We start from the raw sequence: 18,086 nt of genomic DNA on the forward strand, positions 1-18,086 counted from the left end.
CATAGCGCCTTTTTTTTCTTTCTTTTCTTTTCTTTTCTTTTCACTCTCTAATTAGTTCCAAATAATCAAGTGAGTCTAATTTTTGTTATTTGCCTATCCAGAGGCAAGAATATGTTGTAATAGGGCACCGAGGGACCCTCTTCTCTTCCGTTCCAAGGAAACTTTAACCTTTATTAATGCTCACATAAAAGCTGCCGCATAAAAGAGTGAGATGAGAAGACGCTCTATGAATGCCCCCGAATGCACCTCACGCCGGCATTAAGTCTCGCTCCCTGGATCGGCATGCAGATGACTTGTTATGCTAAACGCAGGCTGCGTTTTGATTAGGATACTCCTACTTTCATCTGCATGCTCTCAAACAGTGGACACAAAGGATTGCTCTTTGCTATCTTTTTTCTTCTTCTATGTGTTCTCTGCCTCTTTATTTTTCAATTAAAGTTAAAGGTATGAATATAGAGAACTCAAAAGTCCTAAAAGCAAGCGATGCTTTTTGAAATGTACCACTACTTTCAAGGAAGTCTATAATACTTGAGGAAAGCTATCCATTAGCATTCCAATTTATTTAGTGTCTTGGTTGGCTGGTGATATAGTTAGACCAACTGGACCATTCAAACCTTGACATCTTGTCAACAACCATAACAGTTATTAAACCCAGTAATATCAAACTGAAAATGATCTGATTGTGTTTATTCATAATGGACCTTTACCATGTCAAATTACTCTGTTGAGTCAACATCACCCTATTTACTGTCTTTATACTGTATTTGTTGTTAAATAAGCCATCACGTTACTCCTACGATTCGAAACTAAACAAAATAACATGCAATTAACTTTTGTTTAAAGCTACACTGTGTAGGATTTTCTCCTGTCTAGCGGTGAAATTGTTTATGACTACCAACTGAATATTACTTTCTAGCCCCTCCCATTCCGAGGGCGTTTTAACTCCTCCTACGGTGGCCGTATTATTTCAAATCTGTCGGCAGTCGCGAGTGATCTCCCCCTCGCATTCGTCACGGTGCCACTGAGTGTAAAACGCGAAAGGCGAAGCTTGAATTTCCAGGTATGTCCCTCTTTGGCTAATGTATTTTCAAGATGGAGGCACAACATGGCTGCCGCCATTCGAGCGACTCGCTCGTATGTATTCTAAATGGCAGATTCTACACTTAAAGGGATACTTCAGGATTTAGCATTAAGCTTTGTATTAGTAGAAAACCTGTAGTATTTTCGAATTACCATGTTTTCCACCCTCATATCCCCCTGAGAGGAGAGATTTATGTATTTTTTGTCTGGAAAAAATCCTCCGATGACGCAAAAATCGTCATTTTGCGTCATCGGAGGATTTTCTGGCCAGAGGCTAAAGACTACAGCCAGTAGATGGCGTTGTTCCGCATGTTTTCAGCCCGCCCATAGAGGGTGGGATCTCACTCACAGAATGTACACACAGTCAGCCGTCTTTCTTTGGAAGCTAAGCTAGCAGGCTCTTGTTCTGTGGAGAAAGCTGAATAGTAGGAGAAAGCTGAGTAAGTATGGGTAACCATCCTCCTTTTCCCGGACATGTCCGGCGGGCGAGGATCGTTCAAAATGTCCGGGATTCGGCTTTTGCTTTCTGCGGTCGCCATTCATTGTTTACATGCACACCTCATGTTTCAATCTAACTGAATTCATTCCGACCGGTGAATCTGAATGTAGTGTTTACGCTAAACAAGTGATCGGTTGATGTGCGTTTTAACATTGCTAAGAAAATTCCCGCACCTCCGTTGCGAGACCGGCGCGTCTCAGTAATGACGCCACCGGCCTCGCGCCGTTCTCCCGCGGCCGTCAGCCTCGTCCTGCTCACCACAGTAAACATAATGAATGGCGACTGTAGAACGCAAAAGCCGAATCCTGGACATTTTGGGCGATCCCGAAATACCAGGCAGACTCGTCAAGGAGACTCACTGGTAGCCTAACCTTGTTTTCAACTGCGCTGTCTTACCGGTAGGCGTGGCGAAGCAAGTGCATTCTGGGAGTTGTTGTCTTTCATCCACATAAGCCAAAAATACATTTTCTGGCTTTTCTCAGTCTAGAAAGCTCCAAATTAAAAAAATTTCTTCACATTTCTTCTACATAAATGACCTATTTTAAATACACATTCATCTTCCCAGAGGTGAAGTATCCCTTTAAGAGAATACTTGATTAGTTGATTAATTGAAGTGTTTTTTGCTAAGAATCAACTTAAATTTTTTTTTTTTTATTGATTTAAAATCAGTTTGAACGACTCACTAATAAATACTTAATACATTAATTACTGGATGAATCAGTGTTTTTGAACAACAAATTTACTTGATTTTAATCGCTACCATAGATATCAATGTTTATATCCGAACTGTAAACTTTTATATACTTCTGTGATCATTTGAATTATTGTAACACTGAAATAATGATACTGTGTGGTTGAAAAGACTGTTTGTGAAGCTGTTTCAAATCTGTACATGACATTGGCTCTCTCCGGCTCAGTAGCAGCGCCAACACAGATCTGAATGTTCACTGTCATCAAACTTGTCAAAGGTTTATTAGACAAAGCTGAATCGTTGTCATTTAGGGATAAGATAGTGTGGGTGTTAGAATCGAGTTTGCGATCTTTTAACGATTAATCGTGTTGCTCTATTCCAAATAAACAAATGTTTGTAATATTGCATCAAAATGCAAACAATCTCAGTTTTGATTGGTTAAGCCTTTTGCATGTGAAATGAGCAGCTTGCTTACAGGTTGCAAGTTTGCTGTAGTAGGTTTGATAAGTAGATTAAGCTGTTTTATTATAAAAGAGCTAAAAGAAATTGTAGATTTGTTTTCTTTTTCTTTTTGGTTACACTTTATTTTGATAGTCCACTTTAGATTCTGCTAACTATAAATTACTTTGCAACTAACTCTCATTGGAATATTGGTAGACTGTCAGGTTAGGGTTCAGGTTAGTTGAGTAAACAGACGTGTGTAAAGTTACTTATAGTCAGTATAATGTTGGGGAGCATCAAAATAACATGTTAGCAGATATTAACCAAACAGTCTATTAATACTCTAATGACTGATGTAGTTCAAATGTACTTATATTTAGTAGACTGTATTAGAGGACTATCGAAATCAAGTGTTACCCTTTCAGAATATGACTCTTTTTTTCCCCCCAATATTTTACAGATAGAACAATGTTTAAAATGGAGCACTTGGCTTTAGATGTCCCTATCCACATTTCTTACTGTTTATTCTCTAATTTGGCATGAATAATATGCACATTCTCCAGTCACTTAACGGCAATAAAACATACCCAGTCCACATCATAACTGTGTCAACAGCAGTGCAAGCCCAGCATCTCTCAAAGGATAAATTACACAGCACTATTCTAAATGAACAGCATCTTTCCATAGTCTTACAAACCATCCATTTATTTTTATTAACCATTAAACAGAAATTCATTCCCTCAGGGCTCGCGCTGCTCTTCCCCTGTGCCATGACCGCTGCTTTAGCTCTGAAGAATCAAGTGTTTAATGTCTTGCACGCTCCATGGGTTTTTAATTCTTTTTAACAGATACAGGACAGGATGAATACTACTTGGCTCAGGTATGCTGAGGTTCGTAGTAATCAACATTTCCATTGATTGACTGTCCAATCCCAGAAGTAATCTGTTTTAAATACACTTTCATTTTACTGCACTGTAACTCTATTGGCGTGGCTCCATTCGGGCTCTCTTAAAGTAGCCAAATAAATACATACATTATAAATTGTGTTATACTGTTTTGGGTGATTGGTCTGCTACCTGAAACATTTATTGTTGGCATTTGTTATATTTTGTTCAGTAATGTTGGCTATACATTCATTAATATGTACACTTAATAAATTGAGTGATAAGTATGTGCACATATTTAATCATATTTATGAATTTATAATGTATTACATGTAGTTAGAATACATTAAACCATGAAGTGTAAATGTATACAATTGTTTAAGTTTAAAATAAATACTGTGTGTAAATATTGATACACAAATACAATATACAAACTATATAATAAATGACATAACAATTATGTATGTTTAACTGATATGTACAGTACTAACATTTTATTACAGTTTCTCGATTGCTTAAACACATTTCTTGAAACTATGCCTCGTATTCTCAAAACAGTAAACACAAATCCATTACGTCACACCCAATTCCCCAAACATCCTATTTTCAGTTCAAAATGAAGCTCAAAACCATTCACACTTGCTGAAAAAACAAACTTTGCCCTCAGACATCACACACAAGCCCTCACAAACACACACACTACAACATAGTCTTACACACTGGTGCAATAAATTCAAAACAACATTTCCAAAACTGGTAAATTATGTTGCTTGTGGTTCCCACAATCCACATGCATGCCTGTTCCCCGCTGGCACGCATCAACTGAAATATTTGGCAGGCTTCTTCCATTTCATTGTCTCTGTGTCCTAGAAAACTGATTAGTTTTGATTAGATTAGACTGAAGTACTGATTACTGTAACTGTAACACATCCTTTTTACAAAATGGAATCTGTAATAATACTACTCACATACAGTAGTATAGTGCAATAGCACAAAGTACAGCTCTCAAAAGTTATAGTAGAGAGCAGTCTGAAGTACATCTACCTGTTTTTCTGCCGCAAGGTTCTTATGATCGAGGCGACGGTGAAACGACTCAAATTTGGCCTTACTCTTGGCCCAGCCTCCCTCATAGTCATACCATGGACAAAAACATGGCCAACTAGAGTGGCACGGATTTCATCCGAGACTTGTCTCCTTGCCCTTCACCTTCACCTTCCTCCTTCTCTTCCTCCTCCTCCTCCTCCTCCTCCTCTTCCTCCAATCCCATCTACTCCTCCACCTCCTCCTCTTCCTTCACCTCTTCCTCCAATCCCATCTACTCCTCCGGGAGATAGTCGGTTCGGCCCATTTACCAGTAACAGCGGATTATCAGTGAATCCCAGTTGTCTCCGACTAAAGTTTGGCTAAAGACTGTTTTGTACGTGACTGTATCAAGGTAGTATGCATTTCCGTGATGAAGGCATAGCTAGCTAGCAAACTGTAGGCTGTAGTAACTAATAGTACTGACAGTAACTCGCGATTGTTAGGGGAGGGGCCAGCGTCAGGGGCTCCAGTGCGTCATCAAGTAGGGGCGTGTCCAATAGCTCAGGAGCTCCAGTACGTCATCAAGCCCCCGTTTTAGCCCCGCCCAGAAAATCCATAACACAGCAATGGTGAAAAACTGTTTAACGGTCTAACTCCACAATTCAGCACTTCACAGTTCACAGTCTTTGTAATATGTTTTAGCAATACATTTCTAACATTTATAATGTGTTTAGATTTTTTTTTTAGAATTGCCTTTACAGGGACTTTAATGTATTTTTGATCAAATAGTAGCCTTGGTGAGCATAAGAGACTTCTTTCTAATACATTAAAAAGACTTCCCAACCCAAAACATTTGAACACTAGTGTTCACTTAACATATTTCTTTCTAAACAAGGCTTAACTTCATATTAGTACCTTGATGTGTCCATGACATTCAGTTTCCTGATACTTTTTATGTCAACCTTTTAGGTTGTACACAGATTGAAGACAAAATAAATGTAATAAACAAATGTCACTTGGGAATAAGTTTTTGCATTACATTTCACATTGTGGCCTCAGTGTGTGTGTGTGTGTGTGTGTGTGTGTGTGTGTGTGTCCTGGTAAACCACAAAGATGGCAATATACGAAATCCTTGTCCTTGTGGGGACATTTTTGCTCCCCATGAGGAAAACAGCTTATAAATCATACTAAGTTATGTTTTTTGAAAATGTGAAAATGCAGAAAGTTTTTTGTGATGGGTAGGGTTAGTGTAAGGGGACAGAATACACAGTTTGTACAGTGTAAAATCATTATGTCTATGGAATGTCCCCATAAAACATGAAAACAACGTGTGTGTGTGTGTGAGAGAGAGAGAGATAGAGAGAGATCGAGATATATTAGTTCACTCTCTCAGTATCAGTCTTCTGCTCCTGTTTAATTCTCACATTTGTCTGTAATATCCAAAAGTTTCAGGACAAAAACATTTATTTTAACACAATGTTCTTGGTTCAGCTTTTCTGTTGCTTCCGTCGAACTAATTTTGAGAATGTTTCAGACAGTTACTGTTTTGACACAGCCCGCTGTTGTCTTCTATTGAATGTAGAATTCATAATAAAAACATTGGAAAAATTCAGACCAGTCCTTTCCTCATATATCTAAAGTGCACCCTTGAAATGTTTTGGTTGTCCCTTAGGGTATCTTTTTGCACTTTTCTTTGTTGCAAAATATCACTGACTGAAATGAAAGCAATTTTATAACTGTGCCATTCAATCTTTTTCAGAGTAAAGATGAGCGGCAAAAGAAACACAACTTGCAGGGACAATTACTCGCTTCAGAATTCTCAAACATGTCAGTTTGTTCTCATAACTGCATGATGTTGTTGGTATAGATTTTTCTTTAAAAATGGAAAAGTTTGTGTTGAAACAACACTGCTGTGTGGTTTTCAGTGCACTTTAAGACATCAGTGTCACCGTTTGGGTACAAACATTGAATGATCTTTGGAAAGATCTGAAAAAATATGATCTGTTGTACTGGATTAAACACAGAGCAAGGCATTGAACCCTTGAAAACATGTTTTGGTAATTTATTAGCAGTAAGCCTTTTTCATCATCTTGTTTTCATCTATTTCTCACGATCAATACAGTAACTTTCACGACAGTAATTTTAGGTATTAAATTCAGCAATAAATGGAACTTTTTTTCTTCCCTATTGTGATGTACATTCGAGTGAAATGGCTTTTTTGGAAATAAATAAATAAATAAATAAATAAATAGGACGGGAATTGATTGGATGGTTTGAGGGTTGTGGTTTGCTATTGGTCGATCTCATGTGAGTGTCAGGTTGTCCCGCCAACACGCCAGTAAACACGTTATTAGAGAAGAGATGTCGATGCTAGAGGGAGGAGATGATATTTTGATTAAAGATTATATGAGAGACATTAATTTAATAGATTTTTTGGGTGGGGGTGCATGAATAAATCATTTATAAATAAACACTGCAAAAAAAAAAGAAAAAAAGAAAATTTTAATTTCATGCTGACTTTAAAAATGCTGCCGTTTTTATTGGGTAAATTATAACAAACCTCCACTGTTCTGAATTTAATTACTTATAGTTGTATTTATGATAATCATTCTGTTTTTTGGAAAGACGCACTCAGATATTATTTTCGGCAGGGTATGATGTTCCTGGAGGAGAGGCGGCTGGTGCACAGGGACCTCGCGGCCCGTAACGTCCTGGTAAAATCTCCAAACCACATCAAGATCACTGATTTTGGACTTGCTCGACTGCTTGATGCTGATGAAAAGGAGTATAATTCAGATGGAGGCAAGGTCAGTGTTAAGAACCTGAGACACACTGGTTCTGACAAACTCATAAAACTTTAACAGTTGTGAACAGTTCCACTGAACTAATTTTTATATGATTTTGTCATTTATATATGGTGGGTTGGACAAAAAACTTCATTAATCAATGAGAATGGTAGTTGCTTGATTGTATTTCTAATTTCTAATCATATTGCAGTGCTGTTTCTGTCCAAATTGGACTGGTCTCTTTCTCTTTTTTTTTTTCTTTTAGAACTTCATGCATGTTTTTAATTAAACATGATTGCATTACTGTATATTTCCAGATTATTACATCCTGATTATAATTTTCTTTTATGCAGATGCCCATCAAGTGGATGGCTTTAGAGTGCATACATTACAGGAAGTTCACACACCAAAGCGATGTATGGAGTTATGGTGAGTAAAACACGTACAGTGTCCTAGTTTGCATTCTTGCATTCTTTTTAAGAAATTACTGAAATCATTTTATTCAGCAAAGATGCATTAAAAAGATCAGTAAAGACATTTTTAATGTTGCAATATTTCTATTTTAAATACATGCTGTATATATATATATGTATGTATGTATGTATGTATGTTGTATGTGTGTGTATATATTTATGTGTATGTATAATACACACACACACACACACACACACACACACACACACACACACACACACACACACACACACACACACACACACACACACACACACACACACACACACACACACACTATCTCTATACAAAATGTGATGTGTTGACATACAGTATATATTGTCATTCAGGGGTGACTATCTGGGAGCTGATGACGTTCGGAGGAAAGCCCTACGATGGGATTTCCACACGTGAGATTCCAGATATCCTGGAGAAGGGCGAGCGTTTGCCCCAGCCGCCCATCTGCACCATAGACGTCTACATGGTGATGGTGAAATGTGAGTGTTGTGTAGAACCCTGAATGTGATCAGTAGCTCAAATCTTACAGAAACGCACTAGCACACATACAGTTAAGTTCAGTAAAGGTACATATGTCTTGAAATGATTACCACATTCTTTACCCTAGTTTTTGAATGATAATGTAAGGCACTACAAAGAACTTTCATTTTCACAAAACAGTTTTAACATGATTTTCCCACATTGTATTTGTATACTAATATGATATTTTATTAAGAACATGCACACACATGTATTTTAGCCCATCCGCTCGCCATGTTTGGCCAGACAGTCGTGTGGACTATGGAAATGAGCAGCTGGGTGAGCGGTGGGGTTTCTCAGCTGGCTCAATCAAATAAACACAAAGAGATGAAATGAGACGCGGATTGAACCCATTAATTCTAATTACATTTCGACTGTAAGCTGTTGTTTGTGATTCTACGTGCTGTGACATCTGTAACCCCACGGACAATGAAATGCGAAATATTGATGGAGATGAAACGTGGTGTGATTGCGTGAGTAATTGCTGCTCATTTGGTTAATGTGTTTGAGTGTGAGAAGTGAAAGGAAATTAATTGGGAGGAAATAAGGAGCAGGCTGCTGCAAGGTGAGGGCATGTTACTTCCTGACAGAGACATAATAGAACTGTAAGAAGTTCAGTAATTTGGAGACAATTTCTAACTCAATGTGACTCTGTGTGTCTGTCTGTCATCTATCTGACTGTCTCCATTTGAATTTCTTTTTTGTTTTTTGTCCAAATGTGACCCTGGATCACAAAACCAGTCACAAGTCGCACGGGTATATTTGTGGCAATAGCCAACAATACATTGTATGGGTCAAAATTATCGATTTTTCTTTTATGCCAAAAAATCATTAGGATATTAAGTAAAGATCATGTTCCATCGAAATATTTTGTAAATTTCCTATCGTAAATATATAAAACATTTATTTTTGTGTGAATGCTGCACAATCGCGAACATAAATGGACAACTTTAAAGGCGATTTTCTCAATGTTTCGATTTTTTTTTTTGCACCCTCAGATTCAGATTTTCAAATAGTTGAATCTCGGACAAATATTCTACTATCATAACAAACCGAAAGTTTATTTATTCAGCTTTCAGATGATGTATACATATCAATTGTAAAAAAATTGACCCATGTGACTGGTTTTGTGGTCCAGGGTCACATATATTTATTTATGCATGCTTTGTTTGGATTCTCTATCTGTCTTTTTATGCATTTATTTATTTATTGCAGTGTCCATAAAACGTGTATTTGACAAATGTAGTTATTACTGCCGTTTTTTTTCTGTCTTGACCCCCAGGCTGGATGATTGATGCTGATAGTCGGCCTCGGTTTAAGGAACTCGCTGCAGAGTTCAGCCGCATGGCACGGGACCCTCAGAGATACCTCGTCATACAGGTGAGAATACGGTTATTTTTGTATTACATCTCACCTTGAAAATCAATACTTTTGTCCCATACACCACCCGTTAAACTCAAGGTGACCGCAGAGAGTGATGGTGTCATTTCTCCTCTCAGGGGGACGATCGCATGAAGCTGCCCAGCCCCAACCACAGTAAGTTCTTCCAGAGTCTTCTAGATGAGGAGGAGCTGGATGACCTGATGGACGCTGAGGAGTACTTGGTTCCTCAGACCTTCAATATCTCTACCTCTTCTTACACGTCAAGACCACAGATGGATACCAGTAGGGTAAGAACCGCTCTTTGCTTCTTTTTCCAGTTCTTTTCATGAACTGATCAAATGTGTACCTGGAATGAAGTCACTTTGGATAAAAGGCATTTGCCAAATGGATATGGATAATGCAAAAGTTAATGTTTTAAAAGGTGAAGTCTTTGAATGGTTGTTTTACTTTCTCTTATTCCATTCGTACACAAAGTTTGGATTAGTTAAGATGTTTTTTTTTTATCTTAAGCTCAAAAAGGCTGTTTATTAAAATACAGTACAATTATATTCAATTATTATTGGTGCTCAAGTATGAACAATTCAACATTTTTGTTGAAATCGTGATACGTTTTCAAAAAGTTCAAAAGAACAGCATTCATTTTTAAATATAAATCTTTTGAAATATTATAAATGTTTTTACTGTCACTTTTGATCAATTTAATGTGTCATTGACTCCTTGCTATATAAAGTGTACTTTTTCCTTTTCTTTTTTTTAAATCTTACTTACCTCAAACCTTTGAATGGTAGAGTAGCACTATTCCCGCATTAATGTATTAACGTTGATAATAATGAGAAATGTTTTTTTTTTTTTTTTTGCATCAAATTAAGGATGGCTGCTGAATGTTCAGGAATAAAGTATAAAAAATAAATAGAAAACTATAATATTTCACTATATTACTGTTTTAAGGAAGTTGTTTAGCTGAACATCTTTGCTTATGGGAACACAGTTGTGCAGATGGAAAACATAAAGTGGAGCTGTAGAGGAATGATTGCATGAAGCATAGAAGCAGGAGAATGATCTTTCTTTATTTTTGTACCCTCATATAGACGCAACTGAGGTGTCGTGACAAAGTTCTTAGCCCAGAAGACGGGATGGGAGCTTGTTCCCATGACCCTTCTGGTTCAGCGAGTGCCGTCTTCATCCCTGTTAGCACACAATGTGTGGGTCTCGATGTGCTTGAGGAACAACACTGTAATGGGAGCTTGAAGAAACAGCCCATGTCCGGCTCAGGAGACGACTGCGACAGCCAGCGCTACAGTGCAGATCCAACTGTCTTTTTCGGAGAGAGGGGTCCAAAGACCACTAATGAAGATGGTTACATGAGCCCTATGAACAAGTCAGCCTCAGGTAAAAACAAAAATATTTGATGTCTTTTTGAGGAGTTGCATTCAAAATCCACTTGGATCAAAAATATGAGGGGGCATGTGCGTGACGCTTCTGGGTATACATGAATTAGTTTGGTGTAAATAACCTCTGAAAGTCTTTTATTACACATTCTCTAGTCAATAATATCGCAGTCGTTCCATTTCAACCTAAGATGGTTTAAAATAAAAGGGTGTCTGGAGTAAAACATTAATCCAGTGTGGTGGGTTGAGTAGGATGATAAATCAATAGATTCTGAGTTCCTCCATTACAAATGTTGGCAGCAGTTAATGGTCTCATCCTTCACCTCAAACTGAAGAGTGCCAATGAATTGTGGGTGGTTAACTACAAGTTGGCCACTCACTTTTTTTAAAATTATTTTTAATGCTAGTATCAGTTGTTAAACTACAGCCAGGAGGCAATATGTTACTAACACAAAGCAACCAATTATTGCTGAAGCTGTTTAAGAGGACAGAATTACAGTTCAAGATTTCGGGGTCAGTAAGATTTGTTTTGAAAGAAGTCTCTTATGCTCACCAAGGCTGCATTTATTTGAGCAAAACAGTAATATTGGGCAATATTATTACAATTCAAAATGAATGTTTTTATTTAATATATATTAAAGTATAATTTATTCCTGTGAGGCAAAGTTGAATTTTCAGCTTCATTACTCCAGTCTCCAGCGTCAAAGGATCCTTAGAAATCCTTCATGATAATCATGATCATATGATATGATAATTTGGTGCTCAAGAAACATTTATTATTATTATCAATGGTAAAAACAGTGAAGTTTCTAAGAATTTGCACATTTGTACATTAAATACAGCTAACAAAGCTAAAAACAAGCTTTAGTTTAAATGAAATGCATTGTCTGAAGACGTCAGTTCAGTAATGTTACTCTAGAGATTGCAGATTTGAAATGTGTAATACAATATGACAAAAACATCAGTGAAGAAAATCAATAAATAGCTTGCGGCCATGCTACACTGCTGTTGGAGTACACCAGCTTTTTACTGGTAAAGCTAAAAACAGCTACCGGAAACTGTGGCTAAGTAGGTAGTGTCGCTGCTTTTGGTGACCGTATTTTCATCATTTTCAATAAAGTTTTATGTTCTGTTTAAGCCTTTATTCTGAAGATGTTCACATGCTCCACATCTGTATGAATATTCCTGTGCATGTGTGATCAGCATTTTCAGAATAAACTAAAACTGATGTTCACTTCTGGAAATACTAGAGACGGTCGCTCACTCATTTATTATGCTGCATTTTTATTATGCGAACAGTAATTTAATCAACTCATTAATTCTCATTCATTTTCTCAACAATAACACACAAGAGTGCAATGAACTGTTAAATGTAGGTCTTGAGACTCGTACAAATGTAGGCCACAATGTTCCTTTTAACATTTGTAAAATGTTTTGAGTCTCCTCTTTTCTCCAAAAAACATGTTTCTTTAATAGTTCTGTATATAATCTCACTCAGAATTGTCTTTGTTTGTACATGCACTGTGCTACATGTATTGCAAGTTACTCAGTTACAGGTGATTTATGTTGAATTAGGTGTTTTACATGACCCAAGATACGGATTAATACAAACATACAGTATATCTTATTTAGATTTCCGGAAGCTGGACAATTGGCTTAATCTGGCTAATTTGTGATTCCCTAAAATTAAGTAAAAATTTATCTTACATATTTCTGATTGATATTGGAATGTGCTTGTGCATGTAAACAGTATGACAGGTGTATATCAGTGTTGTTAACTAAAACTGTTAAAAAAAGTTCATTAATTGCAATAAAGCTGAAGTAAACAACAATTACAAACTTAAACATAAAAAAAATTATAGAACTGTTGCCGTGGCAAAAAGTACTACAATTATTCAAATACTAAATTATACTATTCGATATTATATTATACTACAAATTAAGCTAAATATGAACAATAATGGAAACAAAATTAACAAGCACATGACAAAATTACTAATAAAATAAATTAAAACTAGAAGTAGAAAAAATAAGCAAATTCAAAACATTAATAAATAATATAATAGTATATAAATAATAATAAAAAAAAGTTGCAGTATGTGTACTTTCCATATGCTTACAGTGTACTGTACTCACCCACAAAAGTACTATAAGTAATATAAGGTAACTACATGGGTTAAGTTAAGGTTTAGGGGTAGATTCAGGGTTAGTACCTAGTTATTACCCAGTTAGTGTTATTACAATAAGTAATGTGAAACATGACTGTAAAAATAACACTGGTGTATACTATTGTAAATCTAGAGTATACTACTTTGGTAATTATTTGTGGCAAATGGCAATGATTCTTTATTCGGTATGTAGCTTTTATCATGCTTTTTACATTGTAGGTTTAATTATTATATATATTTTTTTATCTACAGACCATCTTAGTCCTGTCGAGGAGAATCCTTTTGTAAATCAACGGAAAAATGGAAATATTAATGCACTGGACAACCCGGGTTACCACAGCACCCCTGATAGGAAATCCAAGGGTGAGGATGAGTATATCAACGAACCCCTTTACCTCAACACATACAACAACACTAGTGGGATGAACCAGGAGATTATGAGAAAAAATGGATCTTCCATCCCACTACAGATGACCACAGCAGCCAACACCGCAAGCAGCCACGTTATCCTCTCCACACAAACTGGGAAAGCCCATCACCATGGCCAGGGAACACATGTTCATTTCGCCGTTCCACCTGTTCAGCCCCCCCACACGACATCAATGAGCCAAAATGGCCAGCATTCCCAGTCGCCGCACGGTGTCGAATCCAATTCCTCCAGCATGTCTGGCAATCCTTCCTTATTAACCCAAATCTCCATCGTCAGCCAACAAATCCAACCTTGTCTGGCAAGTCAGTCCATCCATTCTACCCATCCGGCTCAAGTGGTGAAATCCGCAGTCACAAGTAAAAGTATATCCGGCCTTCCCGGCCACCTTGTCTACCCAGGTAACATGCTTCAAACGGGTCATACTGGGACTGTAATGGTCGACAGGAAGTCGAAGAAGAATTTTGATAATCCTGACTACTGGCAGCATAGTCTACCGCCCAAGGTGACCCAACAAAACCCTCAAGACCCAACGCAAGTGTACAAAGGCAAACACCTCTACAGGCATAGCATCCGAAGTCGCATCGCTGTGGCTGACAACCCTGAGTATCTTTCTGAGTTTAACAAGAGACCAGTTCTGCCACCTCCACCGTACCGGCACAGGAATACAGTAGTGTAACGTCACAGTCGTTGTGGAGAGCCAGATTCTTCTACCAGCACCATATGTTAAATTGGAATTACTGAAGTACAGGAAAACTCCTACCATCAGTGTTTCTGTCAGAAGAATTCAGGAAGGAGACTTATTGGACTTTAAAAGGAAAACCGACCAACCAAAGTGCCTCTAAACTATTCCAAAAGCTATTCCATCTTTTCCATTCCAACAAATCAGAATGGAGATGGATATCCCTTAAAGGGATAGTTCACCAAAAATTTGAATTGTCACAATTTGCTCACCCTCATGTCACTCCAAACCCAAAGACATCTTTGAAAAACACCTGAGAGATTTCTGTCCTTCCATTGAAAGTCCATTGCACTAAAATAAAAATACTCCAATAAACCCAGTCTGCAGTCAGCAAATGTGTTTTGCACATCAACACTCAAGCAAACATACTATTTAAGCAAAATCGTTTCTTTTATATATTTTTCTATGGGAATTGTTATTTGATTTTAGCTAAACTGAACAAAACCATGATTAAACAGTCATTTAACTTCTTTCAGTGTACACCAAAACTTCATAAAGAGTTAATAAAAAGTTTATAAAGACATTCCATTTACCATATGTAATGTGCTCTATGTATGTGCATGGATCTTTGTTTATATGTGAATAAAATATTAAATTAAATCATTACATAAAGCGATCGTGTCTCTTTAGGAGATTGGATTTACAGGTAACTGCTCGATTGAAGCATCAAAGAGTTGGTGCAATGGACTTTCAATAGAGGGATAGAAATCTATCAGGTTTCATATGCATTTGTGTTTTGTAGATGAACGGAATACTTATGGGTTAGGAATGACATGAAACTGTAAATGATGACAGAATTGACATTTTTGGTTGAACTGTCCCTTTAATTTTCACCTCTGACTGATTCTCCTACAGTTAGGAAGTTCACAGTGACTTTGTGGAAACTGGTGGCCAACTTGACATAATGGTAGAGTCCCCGATGGTAAGAAAAAACACTTGCTCTTGTGGTTTTATCAAAGGAAACGGACAGTTTATTTCTGGTGTCGTAGGTTTAAACCAACTGTCTTTATTGACCACATCCTGTATTGTTGCTGTTGATGCCGTAAGCTATTTTCTCTTCCGTTTTAAACTAACGGACGCGTATCTAGGAGCGCCTACAAGATAATTGGGGTAACTCTTTTATGTGAATGAGACAACGTTGTGGATTGTAAAATGATGCATTCTCTTTTACCGTTGTGGATTTATTAATGGACTACACTGGTTGGAGACTGTTTATTTTCAGTGATGCTCTTCATGTTTTTTAAAGATCTTGCCCATGTCCCCCAATTTTGTACTCGTATATAAGAACCAACAAATCTGATACAGGCAGAGAAAGAGCACATGGGACTCACATACCGCTTCTTGAGCTAACGGGAAATAAGTGCCTTCCTCAGTGGCACAAAAGCACCGATGGACATGCCCATTCAATCTTCAATTGCTGTACATATGTGAAACCAATTTGACCATTCATTACTGAGCCATCCATGTGCAAATAGACTCACTGGGAACCATGTATTGAAAATATGTTGTTGTATTTAATTAATCAATTCATGAATTTAACGGCAAGATTGATGTATTCTATCTAGAAGGCAATATTACAGATAACGGAGGGCACGATACAAACTCAAATAAACTACTGATCTCCAATGGAGAATTTTTCAATGTACTGTGACAGAAAATACTTTTGTCTGAACTGTATCCTGCTCTCAGTGAGAGTGTGACCGTATTGTGGCCAGGGAGAAACTGTTCATATGTTTTATAAACTGTGATGGACATTTTGTCATTGCTTATGTCAGAGTGTCATAGCAAATAAGAAGTTGTGACTGTGCAAATTTGGTCCTAAACGTACCATGCTGATATTATGAGACTTTGATTTGCTTTCGACTGAACAGCCATGGGAGATGTAGCTAGATTTGTTTGGCTTTTGTTTTGTTTTTTTCCTTTGCCTTGTATTTTGTTTTGTTTGTTTTGGTTTGCAAAAGATTCATCTCATCCCTGTTGTAATTCTATTTGATGGAATGACACAATAAAGCTCTTGTTTGAAATTTTGAACATATTCGTTCCAGAGTGTGACATGAGGGTATTTTGTTGTTGCAATGTACAATCACCACTTTGTTCATCACACTTTTCAGGTGTAATCGATCAACTTGCCTTTACAAACAAGTACTGTAATGACATCAGACTGAATATTGCCAACCACCAGTTTTTGAGATTCTTTATTGTTTCAGACACCTCTTTCTTTTTGTTTTATTTTTAAGTTACTATTGTTTTAATTGATATATAGTGTAATCGAAATTATTCAACCCCCATTGCAAATCAGGTTTATTGGTAAAATGTACAGACTTTCAGCTGTTTGCAATGAACAAATCAAACAAAAGTAATTGAAATTGCTCAACACAACAAAAGTTTCAAGTGGTTTCCCCAAATTCAACTGAAAAGGCAACCTTTAATGACTTCTGCAGTCTCAAAATTATTCACCCCCTTCATGGCAAGCATTGTTTAGTACTTAGTAGAACAGCTTTTTGCTGTTATGACCTGCTGCAAACAAGATGTATATCCAGACACCAGCTTCTGGCAGTGTTTCTGAGGAATCTGAGCCCGTTCCTCATGAGCAATGGCCTCCAGTTCATTAATATTCTTGGGTTTGCATGTTGCAACCGCCTTCTTCAAATCCCACCAGAGATTATCTATGGAGTTCATGACTGTGATGGCCACTGTGAAATCTTCCAGGACATCTTCTGCAACCAAGCTTTGGTGGAATTAGAGGGATGCTTGGGATCATTGTCCTGTTGGAAGATCAAATGACGCCTAAGCTTCAGCTTCCTCACTGAAGGCATTACATTTTCTCCTAGGAATTCCTGATACTTCAGTGAATCCATCTTGCCTTCCACACGCTTCAGGTTTCCGGTGTCAGAGGATGTAAAGCAGCCCCAGAGCATCACTGAGCCCCAACATGCTTAACTGACAGAGTGTTCTTTACAGCAGATGCTTCATTCTTCTTCCTCCAGACATACCGCTGATCCATAGGGCCTAACAGATCCAGTTTTGTTTCATCACTCCACAGAACAAAATCACAAAACTTCTGTTGCTTATTTATATGATTTTGAGCAAAGTGGAGTTGACTTTACTTTCTGCGTTTGGGTCAGTAGTGGTGTACGTCTTGGAGTTCTGCCATGCGAAATGGGGGTTGAATAATTTTAATTACAACTGTAGTAAGTTATTGGAATGGAAAAGGACAGATTTTCAACTAATGTATTGAAATGAAAAGGACAGATTTACCAGTAGAGTATTTAAAGGTGCTGTATGTAACTCTACTAAAGCATACAAATACCATAATATGTTTGCAGATATTTAGGAAACATGCTAAGTTCACGTACTCGTTTCTCTGAAAAACACTTCTACAGCCAGTTATTTTACTTATTATTTTACACGTTCCATGTTGTCAGTCGGTTTTCGTTTTGGTCTGTGTGATCTCGCCCACTGCCAGTTCACCCAATAGTATTTCGGGATGCGAGTTGGCAGGAAACACAGCGTATTACAGCCTTGGAAACGGGCAAACAAATTGGGTCAGAGAGTGCAGATTCCACACAACCTAAAAAGCCTTG

General features: G+C 37.4%; 1 protein-coding gene across 1 annotated transcript in view; it reads left to right on the forward strand.

Annotated features, from left to right (window-relative positions):
• erbb4a (erb-b2 receptor tyrosine kinase 4a) overlaps positions 1-16,784 on the forward strand; it is a 173,303-nt gene extending 156,519 nt beyond the window's left edge. Inside the window, exons 21-27 of the mRNA XM_084401932.1 lie at positions 7,270-7,425; positions 7,758-7,833; positions 8,208-8,354; positions 9,677-9,774; positions 9,894-10,064; positions 10,866-11,166; positions 13,586-16,784. Coding sequence (XP_084258058.1) covers positions 7,270-7,425; positions 7,758-7,833; positions 8,208-8,354; positions 9,677-9,774; positions 9,894-10,064; positions 10,866-11,166; positions 13,586-14,439 — 1,803 coding nt within the window. The 3' untranslated portion in view covers positions 14,440-16,784. The remainder of the gene's footprint in view (positions 1-7,269; positions 7,426-7,757; positions 7,834-8,207; positions 8,355-9,676; positions 9,775-9,893; positions 10,065-10,865; positions 11,167-13,585) is intronic.
• Positions 16,785-18,086: the final 1,302 nt, after the last annotated feature.

Source organism: Rutilus rutilus (assembly GCF_951802725.1).
Source record: "Rutilus rutilus genome assembly, chromosome: 2".
NCBI classification, from domain to species: domain Eukaryota; kingdom Metazoa; phylum Chordata; class Actinopteri; order Cypriniformes; family Leuciscidae; genus Rutilus; species Rutilus rutilus.